Genomic DNA, 14,688 nt, shown 5'->3' on the forward strand with positions numbered 1-14,688 from the left:
TGGACTTTGGCAAACATGCACTCGCTGTGTCTCGCATGCTGTTGACATGCGAATAATGGAGACTGCAAACTCTGAACGTGTTAGCTCTTAGGGGGTTGCAGCCCCCAACCCCCTACACATGCTAGACAAAATCTGACATTTTTCTTGAAAAGATGCTGCCAGAGTGAAGTTCTCAAGTAGACAAGAAATTGGAGCTAGATTTGGGTACAATGGAAATTGACAGACAACTAACAAAGGTACTAAGGCCAGCACACTCAACATGGGCCACTTTGGTCCATTACATTTGTGAATAAAGCAAATGAGAAAATATCGCACAGTTTTTCCTGAAAAACAGATTTCCATCCTTTCTAAAATTGGAACTTGAAAATGACTTTTTGAAGAACTTGTTTAGCAATTTTTTCTTTTCTTGCGTTTCATGCGAGATTATATTTTGCATAAATGTTGGAAAGAGAACATTCTATTTTCTTCAAGTTTTCGCGTGAAATATGAAATGCGCCAAGACGCATCAAAATTACCAAATTTTTCTGATTTGGGGCATGTTTGGAATTTTTAACATTTTTTTTTTTTTGTGGACAGCAGAAAAAGAGGCATGAAACTTACTTAATGTGAAGCATATTAGAACAAGCAGAAACATTTTTCGACAACGTTTTTAGTTTGCGTTTAGTTCACCTGTGAATTCGCAAAAAATTGTAAGGAATAGGAGGATGCTTGTGCCACCACGTGCAAAGATTTTTTTTGGCTTGCTGGGAACACTTTTCGGGAACATTGGCACAATAACAGAAGTCACTAGGCAAAAGCCCCAGTAACCTTCAATAATGTTTCCAGATGCACGGCAATAAAAAAAAAAGGGGGGGGGGGAAGCGGATATTTAAATTAAGGTGATAGAAGTAGCTCAGGATTGTGGGGACTTCAGATTGACATCATTCATGAAAAAGATAACATGCCCAGAGCAACAGTGTGGCCTGTTATAACGGCAAAGTTCAAACAAGATTTGGGCATTGCAAAAAGACAAACATCGCATGTTGATTCCACGAGATGATAGTGTTTGCAAATTATTACACCTGCGTATACAGTGAAAACAGCCAAGAATACAAATAGTAACATGTGTGCTTTACTCTTAGGAAGAGGAAATCTGGCCATGAGCGAGATGATTACGCATAATGGCACCATGTATCAGATGCACAGTGCTCGTACTGCATAAATAGTCAGCAAAAACACGAACTCAGATTCCTCTGAAATGCCAAGCACACACAACTGCCTCTTAAACATGAGCTGTGGTTCAGGGGAAGAAGACTGACAAAATAAAGAAGGCGGGAATCTAGGTAAAATTGAATGAGGCTGGTCCTTGGCTCAGATATGGAAAATGGCAGGAGAGGAATATTGCTTGCAGGTACTAGTTGAAGAATGAAGGAGAGAATCACTGCAGCATAAAGTGTAGCTCGCTTCCTCTTACGGCAACTTACTAACCATTTTAAACCATTAATATGATTTGAAATAAACAGTTCAACACTTCTAGTATTTTCAACACTTCTAGTATTTTCAACACTTCTAGTATTTTCAACACTTCTAGTATTTTCAACACTTCTAGTGGTTTCTCTCGTGGCGACTGTGCTTTAAGCTGGACAGTGACGTAGTGTAACAGCTCATGGTGAAATTTGACTTCGAGAATTATTCAAGGCGACATCTGTTATTTGGGTGATCTGTTACTTGAAGTTCAGATAAATAATAAAACACAGACAGAATGTCTGCATGTTTTTTGTTTTACTTCGCACCGAAACAAGGGAGATGTACAGTAAAACCCCATTAATTCGGATTTCACGGGAGTGGAGAAAATGTCCGAATTAACCGAATGTCGAATTAACGAGGTTGACAATAACAACTCAAAAAATGCCTAAAGCATCAACATACCGTTACTTCATGAAATAACTGGTTATTGTTGCGAGCAAGAAATGTGCGCGGAAAGCACAATTTTTCGGAGTTCTTACAGCTGGTGCAGTCAGCGCAGACTGTCGGTATAAACAACACAGATGTACTCTAAAGCTTTAAGGGCGTCATCGGCTTCTTTAGCAGTGCGGCGCGGGACTTCACACGTATCCATGACGGGCGCATTTTCGCTATCAGAGTCGGGCTCTTCGTTGCCTAGTACATCCAGTATTTCGTCGTCATTGAGGCGACCGGCAACAGCAATGCCACTATCGATGTGGATGTATTCGTCCAGTGGGACATCCGGAGGCAGAAGTCTGTCGAAGCGACTGTCATTTTCCTTGGCATTTTGGTTAACATCCGCATCCCCACCTTCCAAAGAATCACCATCACAGACAAAGCCGCTGTGTCAGAAGCAGTTTGCAATAACTGCGGGCGGCGTGTTGCTCCACACATGCACCACCATGCGCACTGCACTGAGCAGAGCTACATCATATTTTTTCTTTGCCTCCATGCAGAGCAACATGCGCTCAAGCACTTGTCTTCTGTGTCAGCCTTTCACATACTGAATCACTCCCTGATCCAGAGGCTGCAGGGAAGCCATTGTATTAGGCAGCAAAAAAAAGCAGCTGTATGTTTATCAGCACCGACACATTATTGTGCGCACTACAGTTATTTAGAACAACTAGCGCTTTGCGCGATTTCGCACAAAAGCGGCGGTCCAGTTCGCAAAAGCCAAGCCAGAAATATCACTGAGGTCATCCACGCCTTTCGATTAGAGCAATGGTCTACGGGAAGCTTCTTTATGCTTTTGAAGCATCTCGGCTTTTCTGCTTTGCCAATTATCAATAGCGGTAGCCGCTTCTGTGCCAGTCATGTTTGCAGCCAGCAAAACTTATTCTGTCCTTGCTTTGTTTACCGCAAGGACAGAAAACTATGCCATTTCCTACCGTGTTCCAGCACATGATCATGCTCTGCGATTTGCTTGTTCTGCCTCAGTATTCTGCAGCATTGAAATATACCGCTAGTCATGTGTCTATGTGCATAGCGCACAAAATTGTACGTTGTGCGAAATGAGACATCACAAAAGTTTGCGGGCAATGACGTCAGCAAAAATGCGTAGCAGAGGAGAAAAAAACCAAAAGAAAAAAAAAACTAGAAAAGAAAATGAAGGCAGGGCTCGTGACGTACACGTCACACGATCCTCGAGGTCTGGTATGGGAGAACACGGAAGGAATTTCGTTTGCAGAGGCTAGACAGGGGAGTCAAGAGAGTGCCTCGCTATGCAGTGGAGCTCGCCTTGTGAAATCATGGGTTCGCGGCAGTGAAATATTTCGATCTCTGCTATTAACGAGCCGATCTGAAAAAAATTTTTATGGCAGAAAACTCCTTAGAGGACATGTGACAACTTCCAGCGTATAACCAAAATTTGCTATGGGGTCTGGTGAGGGGCCCTTTAAGGAATGCGCAAACTGCATGGTGAAATTAACAAAAAGTGAATCATCTATCAGAATCGCATATAACCCATGCTAAGGTATCTAGGTCACTGTTGTTGAAGCTTCCCAGCCATTCAGACATATCAAGGAAAAGAGACGAAGCTCAGATGCACACATTTGCATGTTTTGCAATGTTTTCACATTGTTCTATATTAGTGGTGTGCATTCTCCATTATATTTGAAGCAAACAAGGAGTGTCTTCGATACCTGCAAATAGCCAATGTTGTACCTATACACAAATCAGGTCCACATAGTACTGTATCAAATTATCTACCCATTTCCTTAACAAGTTGCGTTTGTAACATTTTTTTAACACATCCTTTTTTAATAATATTATGAACCGCCTTGACACCTACACATCGCGAAGCCCTAATCAACATGGTTTTAGACATGGCTTTTTCATCCATCACCCAACTCACTGAATTTCCACACGATTTAGCAAGTGCATTAGACATGGGTTGCTCCATTGAAGCTGTTTTCTTGGATTTCCAGAAAGCTTTTGATGTTGTACCTTATCAGTTATTGCTTGAAAAACTTTCATGGTATAATATTAATCACTTAGTTTAAGTACTAGAAGTCAGTGCATAGTTCTTAGCAAAAGATCTCATGAGGAAGTCACATGAGTACAGCAGGTGTCCATTTTGGGTCCACCACGATTTTTAATTTATATGAATGATATAGATGCTGACCTATCTTCCCATGTGCGCCTGTTCGCAGACAATTGTATAATTTATTGCATTATTATTAATCAACAGAATTGTGCAGTTCTGCAATATGATCAGCGTAGGTGAGTGGTGCAGCGCTGGGGCATGTATATCAATGTGCAAAAAAAAGTGCGCATGTCATTTACAAAAAAGTTATCAGCCTACGACTACTACTCAGCTAATTCCCATGTGCAAATGCAGATACCTTGGCGTTATCTTTACCCCCCGCTTATCATGGCACTGCTACATTGAAAAAATTACAGCCAAAGCATTCAAGACATTAGGTTTCCCGAGTCAAAATACCAAGCGGTTTCCTTCAGAAATTAAACAGCTATCTTCACAGCACATATTAGGTCCAAACTTGGATACGCCAGTACTATGTGGGATCCTTGGCTCAAAAATGACATTCAGCGAATAGAAAGAGTGCAAAATTTAGGGGTTCGATATGTTTTCAGAAATTACACAAAACAGTTCAGTGTAACGTGTGCTATGGAGAACCTTGGCTGGATTTCATTAGGGAAACAGGAAAATGCTAAGACTGAAATTTCCGCATAACATTTTTCAATCTCGAACAGGTATACCACGTGCAACGTATTTACTTCCTCCCAGTTATGTGTCTTTACGACAAGACCATGTAAACAAAATTAAAGAAATAAAGTGCAAAACTTATTTAATATGTCATTTTTCCCCCTGGAATATTTTAGAGTGGAACCAACTACCATGAGAAGTTGCCACCACCACCAGAAATAACTTTTTCATTGCTTCAGTAGTGGCATTTACTTGGGCAATGTAATTAATGCAAAAGAGAATTCTATCGAATACAAAGAATACATTCTCGTAATTACTAGGCCCTATGACGTATGGTTATGTTAAAAATTAATGCTTTCTATTCTTATGGTTCATTCTTGCAGTGTTTCATTTCGTGTGTGTGTGTGTGTGTGTGTGTGTGTGTGTGTGTGTGTGTGTGTGTGTGTGTGTGTGTGTGTTCACAATGTTTAATGCACATGACAATTCACCTGTATTTTTTTTTCTTTCATTGTACTATATCCTTCCCACTGTAATGCCATTTGTGGCACTGTGGGTAAAGTGATCGATAAACGAAGCAGTAAACATACATGCTGATGTAAATCAGTGCATCGCTCTGATGATTTAGTAATCAGATAAGGAAAACTGCAAGTTTCTTGAAATGAACATGCCCAATGTATAGACAAGGGGTAAAGGGGACAAAAAAAAAAAACGCACTGCACCTACAGAAATCAGCAACTAATACCTAGCAGTCATGCCAGCAAACAAATCAACATGTAACCGCGCATTATCGACCCCTCTATTGTACAGAAGTGTCCTCAGGGCATTTCAGCTAGCAGTCTACTACTAGTGCTACGTAGCTTGCAGGAACAACATGCTGCCTTGGAGAAGTCATTAATTTATCACAATTTAACATTAACCCTTTCAGGGTCAATGATGTAAATATACGGCACCACGAACAAGTCCAAAATGGTCAATGCCGTATATTTACGGTGCCGCTTGTACGTTTAAAAAGCGTGCCAATTTCCTAATTTTTTTCTTTTCTGGCATGTGCTGCCTCATGTGGGAATACAGGGGAATTTTTTTCTAGCGCCTCCCTCCCTCGGTTTTCATTGCATGGTTTGTTTAATAAGCTGGTTTGCTCTGGCGTGTCTCTATACTACTGCTCGTGCATTGGCGCGCATGGACAGCAGTTTCGGTTTTGTTCTGCGGCCGGTTTCGGCTTGCACTCGCAAAGCTGATGGTTATCTTGTAACTAATCGCTGAAAGGGTGGCCACCTGTTTCTCACTCAATTAGTGCTCACAGGGGTGAGCAAAGGAAGGATGCCGCCGTGCCTGTGTTTCCTTTTCTTCTGGGGGGGGGGGGGGGACTCACGATATCTAATTGCATCTGATTGTCGATAAGATGACGATCAGCGAAAGTTTGTCACAAGTTTTGCTTTTTTGATGGGCACACAACCACAGTTTTCTTGAATGTGCTCACCTATGCAGTTCGATTATGCTATGGATGTAAATATTAGTGTAAGAGCAGGAACATTTGAGACTTGCGAAATATTCTTGTGTGCACATATTCTAAGCCTTGAACTATTAGATCATCTAATTTTTTTATTCTGATAAGTTTATTTCCTTTTTTATTGTTATTCATGAATCAAGAATACATATATACCAACACAAAATATTTTTTTCTCACTTTACGGTCACCTAACTTCGCGTTACAGAATAATCTCTTATTTCCAGTTGGTACGAGTTGAAAAGTGGCACTGCCTTCGTGCAGACAGAGTGGTGCATCAGAGCGATCTCAAGTGTGCCTTCTTGACATGGTACTCTCATTGTGGTACGAGGGTTGCTTACATAAAGGATGTTGAAAATGTACTGCTCTTTTTAGGTATGCTGGAATAATCGCAACACCTGTGTAGGCCAGCTGGAACGTAGCACAAAAGCAGGTCCTTCAAAATCGGACAGTCCCGTCAGTGTATATAGCATATTGCTGATACTATGTTTCTTGGGGAAAACTAAAGGCCAGTCAACAGAAGTACCTGCATGCTACAGTCTATGGCTCATTCAGTTAATTCAAGTTTGTCGTGGGGAGATAAAATACAGACCCTAACAAAACCTGAATTCACAATTTTCAAGAATTCTGAATTATTATAGTTAACCATGCAAAGAATGGGCTGCATCAGAGTTTCTGTCCAATGCTATCTAGTCATGCTAATTATTCACCACTTTTAAACCTATGATTTATTAACGCAGACCAGTGCAACACAGGCCCTATATATCAACCAAGTTTGAGTAGGAAACATGCACTGAACAGCAGGTCAACAGCATGCATGCAAATAATGCAACTTTTTTTAGCTTGAGTGCACATACTATTGCTTGAACTTAGAGTTGCATCTTTTTGTGCTTGTGTAGCTAGACTGACAAAGTGGAAATTTGTCACAATACGGTTTCTACAGTTTCAACTAATACTGATGTAGCTTCTGTACTATTCCTTCACATTTTTTTAAATATAACTGTGACAACAAAGTGCTGTTCAAAACAGTTTGTCACTGTTCTTAAGTTGTTAGCACACTATTCAGAATAACATGCTACTAGGTGTTTGAAAGTATAAAATTCCTCATCACAAAGTGTTACAGAAGCACTGACAAAACAATGCTTCAAGGTTTCCCCACGTATATAATACTGTTGCTATGGGCATGAAGCAAATACAAGACTAGTAATGTGTGCACAGTATCTTGCCATTCAGTTTGCCAATTTCATGCTGCATATACCATAGCCATATTCAATATCAAGGCACAATAAAGCATCTAAATCAATAACAATAGTAAACTTACCGGCAAGGGTGTTGTACGGTTCATTTTCGTGCACATCCAATGCTGCTGCCCGAATGCGGCCATCCTTGAGGGCAGCAGCCAGTGCTGCTTCGTCAACGAGTCCTCCTCGTGCAGTGTTGACCAAGAATGCTCCGGGCCGCATCTGCTTCATTGTGTACTCGTTGATCAGGTGGTGGTTATGCTCATTGAGCGTGCAGTGAAGCGACACACAGTCGCTCTGAAACAACAGGTCCTGCAGCGTATACACCCGGCTGAGCCCCAGTGACTTTTCAATGCCGTCAGGCAGGTAGGGGTCATAGAAGATGACGTTGAAACCGAAGACCCGGGCACGCAGTGCTACAGCAGTCCCAACACGCCCTGCAACACCACACTCCACTTAGAGACCAGGCAAGGGGCCAGAGCACTGGCTCACTTACCCAAACCCACAATGCCCAAAGTGTCGCCTCGAATTCTGGCACAGCCTTGGGCAGCTTCGCGTACTTGCTCCGGACCCTGAAACTTCTTTCCCTCACGCACCATGTTGGCCAGCCAGTAGGTGCGCCGGTAGAGGTTGAGAATCAGGCAGAGTGTTGTGTCAGCCACCTCCTCAACTCCATAGCCCGGCACATTGCACACAGCAATGCCTGCATCAAGACTGTATGAAGTGCCAGCCTAGCACTAGCAACCCATGCAATGCTTACCCAGTTCCCCAGCCGCCTTTGTGTCAATGTTGTCGACACCAGAACCAATGCGGACAATGATGCGCAGGGCCTTGAACTTTTCCAAGTCCTCCTTGGTGAGTGTGATGGTGTGCCACATGAGAGCACCCACTGCTTCATTGAGCACCTTTTCGTGAATCTCCTGCGTCGACTGGGCATCGCAGAAGGCCACTGTGGCTACGTCCTTGAGGATGGGCATCTCCACCGAGCAGTCACGGCCATCAAGTAGTGCCACCAAGGGCCGAGCATGCAATGGCCCATTGGCTACGGGGCCCCGTGCACCCAGTGGCGGGTTGTCCATGCGCGGCCGCTTCAGGGGCTTCTTCTTGTCCATGACAGGTGTGACACCACTGACCGGCTGGCGCGCTCACCCGAGGGCTCTTGCCTGCACACACCCCCACCTGCTACTCAATTACCCCCTGCTCAAACCATTCTTTCACACTTTCAAAGTTAAGCAAAACAAGAAAAAAGACCAATGCAGTCTGACCAAGGTAATTCCCCAAAACATTCCTTGGCTTTAATGAGTGCTGACTCTCTTGGAAATAAGGCTACTTCCTAAACCATGTGAACAAATAATACACAGCCCAGCCAAAATGACAAAAACTGCACATGCATAAATGGCAGACCATGTTTCTTGAAGCACCATGCGCACAAATAACGTAAATGGCTAACTATCTTATTCAATATTCTGTGCCATTCAGCACAATACATTTACAACTACAGCCTTAAAGCAAATTTGAAGTACCCAATGACAAGATGGCAGATTTAAAAACATTGTACTGTCAAAGTTAACACGGAGTTATGATCTTTATGCAGCAGTATGACTACTTGCACAAGCCATTGCCATTGACAGTTGCTTGGTGCTTTATTATAATTATAGTACTTGGAACCCTTTCTAGATGTCCACCAGCAACTTAACATGCCAAACTGGTGACCGGAAGTTGCAGTTACTCATGTGAGCAATGTGTACCATATAACCTGTGGAAGTCATGACATGCACTGCAAATTTTTCTGGATGCTTAAACTCAGAATATTTTCGTGGCAATTAATGACAGCATTACTCAAGTCACCAACACCTGCGTCTGCATTCGCAACACATCTCTGAGGCATGTAGGAAGCTACCTGAAAAGTCTCTCCAATTACTGAAAAATAGAACATGCAACCAAAAATTCGGCATCACATGCCAAGTTCCTAGTTCAAACAGCAGCACCTAACAGCTAACAGCAGCTAACACAGTGTCAGCTTCTCACAAATGTTGTACATGCCGAACAACAGAAACGAAGCAGTATCAGTGTTTCCAAATATTGCTAGGTATGTCTCCTACAGAAATAGTCTGATTTAATCATAATACAAAACATGTAGCTAGACTACCTACACCCTAAACCCAGCTCAAACATTGTTTCTTTCAACTTACAAGCTGGGCAGAGTTGATTCAAGTGATTGGTGGGTTTTAATGTCACAAAGCAACACAGGGTCTAAGAGAGTCACTGTAGTGGCGAGATTAGCTTTGACCCCCTGGGATTCTTTGACATGCACCTATAAATATAAGCACCACAAGTGTTTTTGCATTTCACCTCCATTGAAATGCAGCCGACATGACAGGGAATCAAACCAGCAGCAGAACGCCATAGGCACTGAGCCACCATGATGCGTTAAGCTGTAAACGGTGCACATTGTGTACCTTTCATATATAATGCAGAATATGCAAACACAATATTCATACATCAGTGTAGCTCAATTTAGCAGGATTGAGTGAGCTTACACTTGTCTACAGCAAAAAAGAAAAGCACTTTGCAAAAAAAAAAGGGGGAATTATACATTACACAATGCTAGCTTGTACAACATTCATCTAAAAAAAAAAAAAAAAGCTATGTTGATTAAATGAGACAAACTCTTATCAAATAGGGCAACACATTTTATATAGCTAAGTTTTTTGTGTGTGTGGTTCAGTATGAAAATTTTTAAATGAAAGTACCGACACTGCAATGTTATTAAGGAAGATGCCAGTACCAGTTTAAAATTTATTCCACAAGATTAGCCCTTTGACTGTTCTAAATATAATGAATGGGGGTAGAGGCAATAAGTCGTATAAGCAAGCATTTATTCTTGCACAGCCATTACTAGCTTACTACTACTAGCTTACATTACTACGTGTACGGAAGAGAAAGCCATGAAATATGGCACAAAACAGGTTTCACTATGTGTTCATGACTCACCTGTAAGCAAACTAATGAGCCTATTTTATTGTTGTACACCAGTAAATTTATACAATTACACCATGTAGAGCATGGGGTTGGTCGAATTTTGTTTCTTTACTCAAACTTTTCAACTAAGCAGAATACAACTTTTAGTTATGGAGCACAATGCATAATTGCCAAATACAGACTGCTTTGTTAGCTAAAGAGTCAGACTGCTGTCAGTGTCACAATATATGGCAGATTCAGTAGGTACAATTATGATTGTGTGAAAAAAAAAAAAGCAAAGAAAGCACTGTATATTGGCAGATTTTGCATTGCAATTCATTATCAGCAATTTCATTAATGATATAGTCAAACCTCATAACAAAACAGGATATAACAAACTATGTGAAATTCCCCTTGAAGTCACCATAGATCCGTAGTCCAGTACATGCAATTGGATACAACGAAGTAATGGATATAACAATTCATTCTGGCTCCCTCTTGCACTTCGTTATAACGAGGTGTTACTAAATAAAACAAACAATGATGTTTTACTTAACTACAATATTGTTACCGGTGGCCAAGGGATGCTAATGAAAAAGGCATTAGCCCAATCCACTAAGCTTCTGTAAAATACATGGCATCACTATAAACGAAGTTAGCCATTCCACTGGGAAGTATTGCTGCTAAAGCTGTTACGAGGCTCATACTTGTCTTGTGTACGAATAATGAAGTTCACAGAGTTCACAACAATAGTGGCATTGAACATAGAAAGGCTTTAGCGTGAATTAAGCTTTCAGTATAGTTTAAAATACAATGCCAAACATGCAAAAAGAAGGCATTCTGAAACACATTAATTATAAGGATAGCAAACCATTGCTGCAGACATCATGTACTAAAAAATGTCATTGCAAAGAGTTGCAATTGTGCTCCACAGTTAAGATGGCTGGCAAAGCCAGCCCATCCTCCGAGCACCAATATTTGACTGCATACCCACACAAAAATATCAAGGTGATCAAGGTGCACAATAAATACACCTGTCAAGATAACCACATTGCTTCAAGATTGACAAAATTTTGGCAGTGTTGTATTATCGGCAAGTTTTGCACACTGCATGTGTACTGTAGCATGACTGGTGTCGCCACTTGCTGCTTCAAAATGGTGCAGCTGCTAGAAACAATTGGAGAAAAACCTCGAGTCATGTTCTTCAGCAATGTTTCATCAAGAATATGAATTGTGGGACAAAGCCCTCGAATATTCTCGCTCAGCTGCAAAATGTCATTGTACTTAAGAATTACTCTATCAGTATGAAGACATGCTGCAGCATGCCATCCAATATACAAGCATGCAACGCAGGTGAGTGAAAGCCTCTCAAATTGTCTACAACAGCTTTCCGTGCATTGTGACCTATCAGTTTTGATGCACTTACTAAAATTTGCTTTGTCGTTATTTTTGTAAGATAATGAAGGGCAGGAATATAATAAACAGGAAATGTTTTGATTAATGTATTAAATCATAAAATACAACACATACAATATAAATACAACAAACACAAAATAATGCAATCTTTATTTTGACCATACTCCACCTTAAATTAAAATAGTGTGACCCCCACCCTAATCAACATAGGCATGTAAAAAAAGCAGACAAATTCTTTTAGCAAATTCTTGGAGCTCCCACCATTTTTACAAATACTTCTCTAGTACTTCTGTTACATTCACAACTATCAAAAGATGAACACATACAAAAAACATCGACACCCCTGAAAGTTTATCCCCAATCCCACTTGTCACATACAATTAAGGAGTTATGCTCAGAGCTTCCCAACACGGCTAGTAAAGTCAGCCAATACAGACGCTCACATATTAACAATGCCAAAAATAATATAACGAATGTAGCCCCAATGATGCATTACGAAAAAAAAAAAAACTGAACAAGGAATATAAACACCTGAGCTTAAAACCTGATGGAAGACCAACCAGCAACTTCCAATATGCACTATATTGACAGGCAATAGTTAGAAGCAGGCTTCATGCATGACAATCCTGCAGTACCTGCTCATGGTACTTCTGGCTTATGACTAAGTACCCAGGGTCCTACAGAGATATTGGAACAGACGCATGACTGACTGACGATTGTGCCCATGGTACAGGTAGGCACAAGCCAGACAGTACCATCAGTGTTAAGGAGTTCTGCACACATCTATTCAACAGTGCATAGAGCTTAAGCAGACTATCCTTAAACAGAAACCACTGCAGTACTTCGATAAATAAACTAATTGCAATTGTTATTAAGAACTTCACAATCATTCAGATCACCTCCTAGACTTGTACATTTGCAGAGTACATTAGAATTAGGAACCTTCGACTAGCAATGTGTGCACTTCGACTGGAAGTCACCCTCTTGTCAACCAAGTGCACTGAATTTTGAGATTGTAAAATTAAAAAAAAAAACATACAAGCACACGTTTCATAGCAGAACACAGCTAATGTTATTAGCCAAGTAACGTGATCTTCGTAGACAAGAGGTGTTGACATGAGTAGTTAATACAGGTGATCCAGACCAGTTCATTTCACGCGCCGCATTTGCGGCTAGCACAAACATTGTATGACATACTATATGTGAAGCGACTTATAGGCCTCAGTTATGAGGGGCAGCAATACGAGGCGCTAATAATACGAACGCGAGCACACAGAAACGGCGAGTGCCCCGAAAAAGCGGTTTTAATTCACAGCTTAAAAGTTGGCACGACGCGCGTGTGTTCTGTTGAAGTACCGGGAGTTAGAAACTGGCTTTCTCGCTGGTGCTGCGCCTCCGAAGTATACTCTCGATGAAGCTTTTTCAGGTCGGGAACAAAGAAAAATATCGGCTGTAAACGCAGATCTGGTGTTTCATACTGTCGCATCCCTTACGTAAATATTTCATTAGACCTTTCAAATTAAACCCGCCACACACGTGTTATACATTACTTCCTTTATTTACTTAAACCTTTCGATTGTTCCACGCTAGAACAAAAATTCGTTCGTAAATCAGGATTGAGGAAACACAGTAATTAAGTATGCTACACGGTATACCCTGGAACAGCTAAATAGAAACCGGCGATGTGCACTACAAGTAAGTGGCGGGGGAATGCGAACTTCGACCATGAAGTGTCCCTGAATACTTCTCCAAAGCTGTCGCATGGTACAGGCTCGAAAGCGCCAAATGTTTCGAACAAGTGATCCGTGTTTCACTACTATAAGCAACGACTTGGCAACGAGTTTACCTTTCACACACTGCAAAATGACACTAGCTAGTAGAATGGGAGCAATACATCGGCGACACTAAAATGGCCAGCGCTGGAAAACAGGCCGCCGACGAAAGCCCCATCCGACGTGTCCCGCCGCGAGCGACCCTTCCCTGCATCGCAAGACAATGTAAGAAGTGTTCTGGGGAGGGGCACAAAGCGCGCACTGCAGCGAAAGCCGGGCAACACGACGCGCAATCAATGAACGGCGCCGGGCATCAACAAAGCTCCGTTCGGAGCGTGCGACGAGGTGCGCAGTCAGCGATCCAGACGGGCGCGCGCGCACACACACACACGCACACACAAAGCCAAGCGGTGCAACCGGCCGCAGTGCACGAACGGCCAGACCGGGCTGCTCGCGCGGCCTTCCGCGCGTGAGCAGCCCGGCGCAGACCCCGCAAAATGCAAAGGTGACAACGCGGCGCAACAGGTCAGCGCCACTGCAGCAGCCGACCGAGAAGGCGTACTCACTCTGTTCCAGTTCAAAACTGCCCGCTTGGCTTCTGCAAATCAGGACCGGCAGAAGCCCACATGCTGCATTTCTCGCGGGATCTGCAAATGCCAGAGAGAGATGGGCACGTGCCGCAACAACGCAGGACCAAAACAAAGGGGGCCCCAGCGCGGGCGCCATCGAAGCGACACGCGCGCGAGCCAATCGGGGCGTCTAAGCAGACTGACGTCACGGCTCCCCGCTGCAGACGACGGGGAAAAGCCCGCCGAAACTCCATGTTTTTCTTGCGACAGGTCAAGCGCCGCAGGCGCCCCCAGTTACAGCACGTCGGCACGTTGCGCGCTCCTCGGCCAGCGCCGCAGCACACGAAATAAACAACCAAATCTCGAGGGCTACGACGGCGTCGCCGAGGCGCAGGCGGCTGGCCGGCCGGCCTCGATGGGCTCCCTCCTCGGCTCGCGGCACAGCCGCTCCGCGAGCAAGCCACTGCCAGACCCCTCCCCGAATGGCTGCCGCGGCATGTGGCACGCTAAAGGTGCAGCCAAATGACGCGGCGGCATTTATCTGGCGCAAAAAATAAGCCTAATCAATGTT

General features: G+C 42.8%; 1 protein-coding gene across 5 annotated transcripts in view; it reads right to left on the reverse strand.

Moving 5' to 3' along the window:
• The window catches only part of CtBP (C-terminal binding protein), a 68,768-nt gene that overhangs the window by 53,178 nt on the left and 902 nt on the right, over nt 1–14,688 (reverse strand). For 4 of the 5 annotated variants that reach the window (XM_075677237.1, XM_075677236.1, XM_075677238.1 and 1 more), the window contains 4 exons: nt 14,115–14,195; nt 8,160–8,578; nt 7,896–8,102; nt 7,480–7,836 (listed from right to left, as the gene is read on the reverse strand). In XM_075677237.1, the coding sequence (XP_075533352.1) occupies nt 7,480–7,836; nt 7,896–8,102; nt 8,160–8,511 (916 nt within the window). In that variant the 5' untranslated portion in view covers nt 8,512–8,578; nt 14,115–14,195. The remainder of the gene's footprint in view (nt 1–7,479; nt 7,837–7,895; nt 8,103–8,159; nt 8,579–14,114; nt 14,196–14,688) is intronic. The other variant, XM_075677235.1, reaches the window with a different exon arrangement.

This window comes from Dermacentor variabilis, unplaced genomic scaffold (genome assembly GCF_050947875.1).
Source record: "Dermacentor variabilis isolate Ectoservices unplaced genomic scaffold, ASM5094787v1 scaffold_12, whole genome shotgun sequence".
Lineage (NCBI taxonomy): Eukaryota > Metazoa > Arthropoda > Arachnida > Ixodida > Ixodidae > Dermacentor > Dermacentor variabilis.